The following is an 11,656-nucleotide window of genomic DNA, read 5'->3' on the forward strand; positions in this document are numbered from 1 at the left end:
TACCAAATCACGATGATAAGAGCAAATGATTAAAGGACTCTGTCAAAGATAGAAAAATAAGAAGAGGATTAGTAGCATCGGATCCTGAGTAGAAAAACTTGTGAGGCATTCGTCCTTACAAACCTAGAAATGTTTTGAATGATTAGTCTGTAGAGGAACCTCTTGTAGTTTTTAGAGCTAATCTAGAGTAATATTCAAAACACGCTTGTTGCTTTAAGCCTGGAAGCAATTAAACCCCTTTTGTGAAATAGGCTTGTATCCTAAGTCTTTATTTCAATAAAATGCATCTTTTTGAGCAAATATTCTTTGATTTCATCTCATACGGTACAAATAATTGTTCTTAGATTCTTTTTTTCTTTGGAATTTATTTCAAATATTCATTTATTCTTCATTCATGATCATACCATACAAATAATCATCCTTAGAATCATTTATTTCTTTGGAATCGCCTTGTGGGTCCCCAGATATCAATGATGTGAGTAACGTATCATTGACTCAGAGTCTCCTTTTGAGCGAAATATGGGCCTAAAGGGATCTCAACACTCAAGATGATAGAGATGTAGACTACTCTCTAATTTGTTAAGGATGGTAGAGTAAGATGAAAACAGATCCTCTCTTACAAAAAGCAGTGAGCAGTGAGGCCTATGACAAGAGAAAGATGCAAACATCGAGTCTGCATTACCACAAAGGCAAAGCGAGGCGTCATTGAGTCACTTCCTAGAATTTAAAGATTTTTTGCATGATCATATCAAGATACGCCTGGCTACTAAGATAGGAGGATGTTGCAGGGTTTTGAATAACATATGCTAATGGTTTTACGATGGCCAGGCTAATCATGAGATTTGGGTTCTGCTGGCCCACCATAGAAAGGGATTGCAACAGTATGCTGTAAATGCCAAATTTATAAGAGAAAATTCATGTGCCCCTTCATGTGGGGTATGGAGGTTATGGGCGATCTCTTTGAAAGCTTCTAACCAATCTTGATTCGCCTTTGGGGTCATCGTTTACCCATGAAAAGGATAAAAGTTGTTTCATATGCCAATGTCACTAGGTCGACAAATATCAAATTTCAAAAAGGGTGCCAATAAAAGTGCGGAAAATCATGTTTAACACAATGTACAATATCAAAAGGTCGATCTGTTTTAAAGATTAGGCGTTATATGGCAAAGGCAAAGGCAAAGGCAAAAAAAAAACACAAAAACACAAAAAAACAAAATTCTAAAAAAAAAAGCGGAAAAAAAGCGAAGCTAGGCGAAACCCATAAATAGAGCCTTGAGACTAAAAGGATTCAAGTTGAAAACTCGAAAAGGGCGCTCAAATTTGGATCAAAGTGGGGCATACATTAGTCTTGCTATGCCTTAATTAACAATGAAGAAGTATGCTACGTCTCGGGCATCGACAAAGTACTCGGATCCCCAAACACATATTGAACTCGAAAAGGTCCTCAAGAAGTTGGTACAGAGAAGCTCAGTCATATATCCGGGGCATCTAGCTTCCATTTTGCCCATTTTGAATTTTTTATCTTTGATTCTTCTCAAGATATGTCCAAATAAATTTTCTTCTTATTGCATTGCTATCTTTGATTAAATCATTCGTTTTGAGTTGATTTCATTCTTATTGCATTTGTAATCTTTGATTAATTTATCCATTTCGAGCTATGCTCATAACCAATTTCCTTCTTGTTAATTGTTTTGATCTTTTCAAGCATTTTGCATTGAAATAATGATTAATGGACTAATAACACTTTCACAAAAGAAATTTTGCATATTACTCTGGAAGTTTCTAAATAATACAAGAACCTGAAACAGGACTATTGTTTAGAACTCACCAAGCCTAAATGTTGGAAATATTATCTCTTTGGACTCTTTATTGGTTGAACTAAAAGCCGAGACATTTCATCAGTGATACAACCTCGACAAATGACGAGTAATGTCAACCTAAGTGTAAAAGAGGGTCATTCTCGAGAAAAGAATTGATACTTTGCATTCATGTACATCTGGTCATTACACCTAGGGAATAGTGTAACAGATCAAACTGATTGAAGATGATATAAATACTATGCCTTTGAGTTGCAGCGGAATGGATGGAAGAAACCAAATGTTATTCCTCTGAAATTGTAGTAGGAGGCACAAACTTTATGTCCTAAAAGGTACAGTGGAAGGGACACTAAAATTATAGTAGGGCAAGCTTTCCGAGCAAAATATGATTGTTTCTTTGACTTTTCTGTCAAGAATACCAGCCGAACAAGATGCCAACGTAATACGTCAGCGATAATGTCCTAATGAACAACGCACGATGATACCTTAAGCCTTTTTAAAAATGGCTCATGACATTTCTACATTCATATAATAACACATCTAGTTAGGAGCATTTGATTCATTTCAATCATAGCATCCTAATTATTTGACACATTCATAACACATCTAGTTAGGAGCATTTGATTCATTTCGATCATAGCATCCTAATCATTTGACATAAGCATAGATATATGGGCCGATTCTCTGGTGATGTCCCTAGAATCAGTGAATTCACAAGCCTTAAGCCCCTAAGCAATAGGGTAACAGGCTGAAGATTTATAGATCTTAACCCCCTAAGCAGTAGGCAAACAGATCGAAGATGAAGGGTCTTAAACCCCTAATCGGTAGGGTAACAGACGGAATTGCAGATCTCATCTCCCTAAGCGGTAGGGAAACAGATCGAAGATGAAGATCTTAACCCCCTAAGCAGTAGGGAAACAGATCGAAGATGATGGGCTTTAACCCCCTAAGTAGTAGGGTAACAAGCCAAATTTACAAGCCTTAACCCCCTAAGCAGTAGGGTAACAGGCTGAAGATTTATAGATCTTAACCCCTTAAGCAGTAGGGAAACAGATCGAAGACGAAGGGTCTTAAACCCTAATCGGTAGGGTAACAGATCAATTGCGATCTTATCTCCCTAAAGTAGGAAGCAGATCGAAGATGAAGATCTTAACCCCTAGCGGTAGGGAAATAGATCGAAGATGATGGGCTTTAACCCCTAGCGAGAGGGTAACAAGCCAAATTTACAAGCCTTAACCCCTAAGCGGTAGGGTAATAGGTCAAGATTCTGATCTTAACCTCCCAAGCGAGGGAAGCAGATCAAAGATGATGGGCTTTAACCCCTAGCGGTAGGGAAATAGATAAAAATGATGGGCTTTAACCCCTAGCGGTAGGGTAACAAGCGAATTTACAAACCTTAAACCCTTAGCGATAGGGTAACAGTGAAGATTTACAAATCTTAACCCCCTAACCAGTAGGGTAACAGGTTGAATTTACAGATCTTAACCCCTTAAGCAGTTGGGAAATAGATCGAAGATGATGGGCCTTAAACCCCTAAGTAGTAGGGTAACAGGCTGGAAATTACAAATTTCTTTTTCCCTGAAATGGCATTGGAGCGGCTAGAAGCCACAGCAGATCTCCTTGAAGTTTCAGAGGATCTTTTCTTCCTGAAATGGCGATGGAGCGGCTAAAAGCCACAACAGATCTCCTTGAAGTTTCAGCAAACCTCTTCTTCCAGAAATGGCATTGGAGAGGCTAAAAGCCACAGCAGATCTCCTTGAAGTTTCAGTGGAAGAAGATCAAAACAAGTCTTATCTCCCTGAAGTTGCAGAGGAGCAGACCGAAGATAGCAGATCTGACATTCCTGTGCTTACAGTGAAGCAGATCGAAGATTTCAGCATGGCATCCCTGTGCTTATAGGGAACAAGTTGAAAACAGCAGATTTGGCATCCCTGTGCTTATAGGGAACAAATCGAAGATAGCAGATCGACATTCACATGCTTACAGTGAAGCAGATCAAAGATTTCAGCATGGCATCCATGTGCTTATAGGGAACAAGTTGAAAACATCAGATTTGGCATCCCTGTGCTTATAGGGAACAAGTTGAAAACATCAGATTTGGCATCCTTGTGCTTTTAGGGAACAAATCAAAGATAACAGATCTGACATTCCTGTGCTTACAGTGAAGCAGATCAAAGATTTCAGCATGGCATCCCTGTGCTTATAGGGAACAAGTTGAAAACATCGACGGCATCCCCTGTGCTTATAGGGAACAAGTTGAAAACAATGATTTGGCATCCCCGTGCTTATAGGGAGCAAATCGAAGATAGCAGATCGACATTCTTGTGCTTACGGAAGCGGATCAAAGATTTCAGATGGCATCCACTGTGCTTATAGGGAACAAGTTGAAAACATTGAAGTGAAGCGATTGAAGCCGTCAAGAGGCCATTTTAAAGAAGATCAAGAACTCAAGACTCGGAGCCCCGCAAAATTGGTCTTTTGTAGTCTTTGCTTCATTCTCGTTACGATAATGAGCAAAGAGGGCAACAGAAGACCCAAATTTTGCACGGGACCCAATAAAACCAAACTGAATTAAACCTAGCCTATTATCCAGTTACAAGCCCAAACCCAATTTTGGCCCAACCTAATCCTAACCCAAACACAAAAAAAAATAAATAAATAAATAAATAAAAACCTTGGCCACCTACTCCACCACCTTTGTTGGCCACCCACCTTGGCCACCAACTCCACCACCCTTGGCCACCTAAACCACCCCAACCACTTCACTTGTAAAATTTGGCTATAAAAGCCATTCAAGACTTTGTTTTTGAAGGTGGGTTTTTGGTTTTTTGGAGGAGGATTGTTCTTTATTTTGGAGGAGGTTTTTTTGTTTTTTTGGAGGTGTTTTTTTGGAAAAGAAGGTTGTTTTTGTTTCTTAGAAAGGCTACTTTTTAGAGATTAATCAAAGATCAAAGCAAAAGACGTTTCTTTTGTCTATTCTCATCTTTAGTTCTTTGTTTGTTTATTGTTTTCCTTTCAATTTTATTTTGTTTTTTTTATACGAAAGTAAAAATAAAAGTAAGAAGCTTACCCATATTTTCATTACCGAAAAATGTCTTTTTGAGGTCCCATTGTGTACTGTGTACGGTAGCGATGATGTGACCGTGAGGGTCCATGACCAAAAAAAGCGGACCAACGGCGGATTTAGAAAAGAGGAGAAAGAGAGTTGAGAGCTTTGTTTTATTATTTTATTATTTTACTATTATTTATATTATTATTATTATTTCTCATGTATATATTATTATTTATATTATTATTATATTATATATGTCCTCTCTATATTTATTTATATTATTACTATCATTATTGTTACTTCTATTATCTTTTATTTTTAACTACTATTATTATATATATATGTATTATTATTTGTATTATTATTATTATTATCACCCTATTGTTATTACTTTACTTTTGTATTCTAATATATTATTAAAATTACTCATATTTTCATTATTTTTGCTATCACTATTACTATTATATATTAGTGTATATTTTTATGTATATATATATATATATATTTATATATAGTATTGTTTTTTATTACTTTAATTTAATATTTTTATTATATTTGCTTTTTGTATTTCTATATTTATTATTATTATTATATAGTAGTGTGTATTTCTATTATATACATATATATATATATATATTTATATATAGTATTATTGTTTACTTTACTTTAATATTATTCTTATTATCATTATATCCAACCCAATGATAATTCTTTCATAAAAGTAATATTCCGTATTTGGTAATTCGAGACAATCGTGCCCTAACTTATTGGGTTTCGATTTTTCTCCTTTAACCTAAATAACGGAATACTCTTTTAAATCGCGACATGAGTTTTGAAAAATGCTTATTCTCGGAGATACGAGGTGTTGTGCCCTAACTTACTGGGTATGGCATTTTGTTACCTCGAAATAAGATTTTTGCAAGTAAAGGCAATATTCGGTGTTTGGGAATTCGAGGAAACGTGCCCTAACTTACTGGGTTTCGATTTTCCTCGTTCACCTTAACTAACTGAATAACCTTTTGAAATACACGAATTTTTATATAAAAGGCAAGCTCGTTCTCGAAAATTCAAGATGTCGTGTCCTAACTTACTGGATGTGACATTTTATATTGTGAGACGAGAAGGTCCTTAATATTTGAGCATTTTCTTTACAAAGAGGGATCGTATTTTAAATTCTTTCAAGTTTTCAAATTTTCGACACTAAGACACTAATTAATCAACTAGGTACCAATTTTGGGCGTATCGAGGGTGCTAATCCTTCCTCGTGCGTAAACGACTCCCGAACTCATTTTCTGATTTTCGTAGACCAAAAATTATCGTTTTAGTAAATCTTAACTTTTATTAAAATGATTAACTTAAGGTGATCCGATCACACCTAAAAAGATTGGTGGCGACTCCTGTTTTCATTTTTTTTTCTCCAAGTCGATACCTGTTTTTTTCAAAAAAAATGGTTACGACAGTGTAATTTTATCTTTACTAATTTAAAATTTTAAAAAAAAATTAGAGAGCTTAAATGGTAATTTTTCATTTTAGGGAGGGGTCGGAGCCTATGTTAGCCCCCTCAAAAGTGCCTCTGACATGATATATGAGAATTTTGAGCAAAATGAAGCAAAAAAACTTAAGTTAAATCCCAATAAACCTGGCCATATTAGAAAAAAAAAGTTTCATGCTAATTAATCAAGTAGATATATTATCAAACAATAGAATCATTCCAGAAAAGCAAAAGGAAAAAGGTACATTCCTTAACGTTGTGTCCCACCCAAAATAAAAATATGCCCTTTGTCTTTAAAAAGAGTATATGTTACTTTCTTTGCGTGATAAATCAGAAAATAATATTATTTTCTTGTATGATGGGAAATATGCCTACTTTAAAATCCAACCTAATATATTTTAATTCTAAAAATATAAATTAGTTATAGTATCATAAAATTATTCATTTCTATAATTTTAATTGAGTTAACTGAAAATTATTTCAGTTGAAAAAGAAATTAAAAGTAAAATAGTTATATAAAATATTATCTTAAACTAAAAACTCTACCACATTTGTGTAAAAACTATGTACTCTAAACACAATGTGAATATTTATTATCTTAAAATTTAGATTTAAATTTAAAAACTACTTGTACTTTATATATATATAAATATATATATATATATGTGAGGATACATAAGGCATATAACACTATAACTACTTTAGTTTTATATCAATGTAAGTATTTTTCTTCTCTCTATATATATTTTATTAGTTAAAAGTTATTTTTTTGTTTTATGCAAATAAGGTTTCCTAAGTAAAAATTATTTAATTATTATTTTAAATACTTTGAATGCTTAGATTCAAATATTACTTTTGGTTATGGGTGATTTCCTCTCATATTTATTTTGATGACTTAGTTATAATTGAGTTAAATATTAAATTAATTATTTAATTCAATATTTATAATAATTGAAAAACTTATTTTTATACTTGAAAAGTTCGTTCCTTGTGTGTCATCAACAAGAAATTCCTCAACCTCTAGGTAAGCAATATGCAGGATGGGATTGTTAGGTAATTTACATTTAAATTATTCAGCATATTTGAGTTGTAATGTTTTGCACTCTGTTACATAGTATATTTAAATATTAATATTATAAAAAGTTGATAGTATCTATTATTAAAAATATATCGTCTACAATTTAAAAAATTACAAACTTTTAATCAATAATTAATAAAATAACTTTCAAACACTAATTTTTTTTATAATTAAGGTATGGGATAAGATTGTTTAGAATTAAACTCAAACTTTTATACATACAACCTAATACTTTTATCACTAGTTCAAAAAGTTATTGGCGTCCTTTAAAGGCTAAATCTAGTAAAATACAATAGTAGAAAGAAATAATAATAATGATAGTTTATATTTAATTAACTGACAGGTTTATATATTATTATGAACAATGTTAAGATACATAACCAATAAATTAATAAATAATTATTTGAAAGCTATTAATCTTTCAATAAATGGCATATTATCAAAGATAAAAGTAATACTAAAGATTGAAACTGAAGTGTCTATTAATACCTACATATATATATATTAATTAGAAATCAAATGTTTTCTTCCCATCTTATCTTTTATCATTTAATCTTATCTTTGTTTGAGATATGGAGATCAAACTTGCCAGTCATGAGCATTCAATAGGCTATCATTGTCTCGATGATGAGACAGATGATAAATGGTGTGAGAAATGCACGGAGAAAATCTGTGGTGCAGCCTACGCATGTGTAAAGTGCGAACTCTGGTTGCATGAATTGTGCGCCAAAGCTATACAATATCTGCCTCGAGAGATTACACATCCGCTCCACTCACACCACCATCTTATGTTAGATTGGTCTGGTCCTGCCGCACCATTTACCTGTGATCTATGTTTGAAGATTTCTTCGGGCACCAATTACACGTGTTGTCGGTGCCCTTTCGAGCTGGATTTAGTTTGCGCTTTTGCAAGCAGTGATGATCATGTAGCTCGGAAGAAGAGGCAGAGATCCAATTCAGAGAGGAAACAGACAATGCAGCATTACTGCCACATCCACCCGCTGGTCCTCTACGAGTATAGCAATGAGGGAGAACATGATTATAATTGCCGTTGGTGTAACAAGCCACTGACGGGCATTTTCTACGGTTGTAAAAGTTGTGGCTTCTTCCTTCATGAATTTTGCAGTGATAAGATACCCAAAACATTGAACCATCCTTTCCATCCATCACACCCTCTTCGCTTGGATTTCGTTGACGCAACTTGCAATGCTTGTACACAATGGATTAGTATGAGTAAAGACTTCTCCACCGCCGCCTATGGTTGCCAAATTTGCAATTTCAACCTTGATTTTGGGTGTGCAAAACTATTACCTACCCTTAAACATGAGAGCCACAACCACCGTCTCACTTATGTTGGTCCCACTTTCAGGGATCTAATTCTCAAATATCATTTCCAATGCAGCTCCTGCCGTGAGCTGTGTTTAGACACCTTTTATCGTTGTGTGCAGTGTGATCTTAATCTCCACCTTAAATGTGTTCCAGTTCCACCTTTAGCTAAACATAGATATCATAGACATCCACTCCTCCTTAATCAACCAATTAGAGAAGATGAAATTGGAGAGTATTACTGTGATATTTGTGAGAAAGAACGAGATCCAACACATGAAGTTTATTATTGCCAAAAATGCACATATATTGCTCATATTGAATGTGTGCTCAATCAGGTCGCACCCTTTCTTTAGTTTGCTTTACTTTTATATATTACTTAATTCCTAGTTTTCTAATAATGGAATGTTTGCTGTACATTAGGAGGAAACATCAACAAAACAGGACTCATCATCCTCCCCACCCATATCCATGGATGCTAAAGCTTCGGAGCTGAAGGAAATGGAGCAGACCGAAACGATTCTGGTTGGTAGGAAACGAAGGAATTATATATATTGTCTTTACATATATTTAACATGATGAATTAACAGGTTTGTTGGTTGTTTATTTACAAGTACAGGTCCGACCAGTCTTCCATAAACATCCATTGAAATTTTGCGAGGTAACTGAAAACTTGGGAGAAAGGGTTTGCGGAGCTTGTCGTTTAGAACTTAGTGGTCCAGGCTACATCTGTCAAGGATGCCTATATATCCTACATGAAAACTGTGCTAAATTACCCGATGAGATACAACACCCTCTTCATCCTCAACATCATCTCAACCTCTACGCTACATCTACATCACCGGACCAAAATATATGTGATAAGTGTCAAGATTTTTATTTCGGATTCTTTTATCTTTGCGAGCAGTGTGATTTCAAGCTCGATCTGAAATGCGCAACTCGAGCACCCTCTGAAAGTGGGCGCACAACATTGAAAGAGTCGGAGAGGGAAACTGAGCTATTCCATTTCACCCACAAGCACAAGCTACTGTTTTGCAATTTTACTGACCCTCTAGTTAAAAGACAATGCAATCTTTGTCGACTGCAAATCTTTGGTCCAACATACCATTGCATGAGCTGTGGTTGGATTCTTCATGAATCTTGTCTTAGGTTACCACAAGAAATGCAAGTACCTTTTCATTCCCAACACACTTTGAATCTAAGCTACACGAGATATGGAGGTTGCCATGCATGTTCACTAAAGCTGTTACCATCTGGCTATCATAAGAGTTATAACTATGGTTGTAAAGATTGTGTCGTCAACTACCATATTGCATGTGCAATTTCCCTAACACGCCCTCTGAAACTTGACTCTCACATGCACCATCTTTATTATTTTGGGACGGACTTTGATCGATTCTTTGCCATGTACCGTGACTTCATTGATATCTATGCTGGACTATTTTGTAGTCACTGTGGTGAAATTTGCAGTGGGCAATCTTTCTATCGTTGTCTTGAGTGTTTCATCAATTTCCACCTAGAATGTCTATCCTTACCTCAAATTATCAAATCCAAGTGCCACATCCATCCTTTAACTCTTAAAGATTCGTATATCGAAGATGATTCAGAGGAGCATTACTGTGATGCATGTGAAGAAAAAAGACACCCAAACCATCATGTTTACTATTGTGAAGAATGCCCAGGAATATTTGTTGCTCATATAGATTGTGCACTTTCTAAGGTAAGTCTTTATATATAAATTTTGTTTTGAGGTTAAAAGAATTTTATTATTGCTAAGCGATTGAAATCAATATGATATTACTGAACTTGTGGAAGGAAAGGTTGCTAAAGAGGATATTATTAACTAAACTGAATTAGCATGTATCAAACTAAAGGAGTTGTTATCATTTTTCAGGAAGAAGAAGTTGTGTCATTTTTGGTTCCTAGGGAGATGAAGAAAAGGAGGAGCTGGACTAGGGGAATTTAACTTTGCATATCTTCTCCTTCATAAAGTATTTATAATACATTGGTCTTCATTGTTTTAATTAATAGTAATTACTAATCATATATATATATATATCTTGTGTGTATATAGATACAGATATAGACTACTATAGGTTTGAAAACAAATTAGGATTAAGCAATTCTGGTTTAAACCTAAAAATTATTATAGATGAGGATAATATCAACTTTTTGATGTATACAATTACTTTTTTTTGATGGTCCATGTTGAACTCCTTAAAATGCCTCCTAAGTCATTCCATCAACTTCCTCTTAAAACATCAATAAAGATTGATAGCTGTGAAAACTCTAATGATGAGCCAAGTACATCATTAGATATTGTTATTATAACAATAGTTCAAATATTGCATAAGGTTAGAAACATTTCACTTCATTATCTCAACCTTAATTTTCGCTTTGTATTATTTTGCCTTATATATATATATAAAATATCTTATTATAAAAGGCCACGTATGTACATAGATAACTATAGTTAAAAATAAATTTTGAGTAAATTTGACAATGATATTACTTTTAAATTTTAGTTTTAAGCTTCATTATTTTCATATAAAATTAATAATGCCCGATTGCTAATAATATTATTAAGTAAAAAAAAAACTTTATTTATGTGTTAAGTTATTATTCATAATTATAAAATTTCATTAATATTAAGTATTTAAAATTTTGTTAAAAATATTTAAATTTAAATCATAATTGAAATCGATTTAAATTAAATGTACACAATATGAATAGATTTTTGTGTCAATTTAATTATGTTCAATTGAATTGAGGTGAGATGAATTGGTTAAAACTTTCATGTTTGAATCAACCCTTTACCTTATATTAAGATAAGATGTGTCTAAAAGTTAATTTTTGAATATTTATAAGAGTTGCTATAACAATAGCCTATA

The 11,656-nt window shown here is 33.8% G+C and overlaps 1 protein-coding gene across 1 annotated transcript; it reads left to right on the plus strand.

Annotated features, from left to right (window-relative positions):
- Window positions 1-8,011: 8,011 nt before the first annotated feature.
- Window positions 8,012-11,069, plus strand: LOC128280885 (uncharacterized). The gene is made up of 4 exons (XM_053019513.1): window positions 8,012-9,103; window positions 9,189-9,290; window positions 9,385-10,485; window positions 10,660-11,069. Exons 1-4 carry the CDS (start codon window positions 8,012-8,014, stop codon window positions 10,729-10,731), a joined length of 2,367 nt encoding a protein of 788 aa, XP_052875473.1. The 3' UTR covers window positions 10,732-11,069.
- Window positions 11,070-11,656: the final 587 nt, after the last annotated feature.

The sequence above is a fragment of the Gossypium arboreum genome, chromosome 1 (assembly GCF_025698485.1).
Source record: "Gossypium arboreum isolate Shixiya-1 chromosome 1, ASM2569848v2, whole genome shotgun sequence".
Taxonomy (NCBI): Eukaryota; Viridiplantae; Streptophyta; class Magnoliopsida; order Malvales; family Malvaceae; genus Gossypium; species Gossypium arboreum.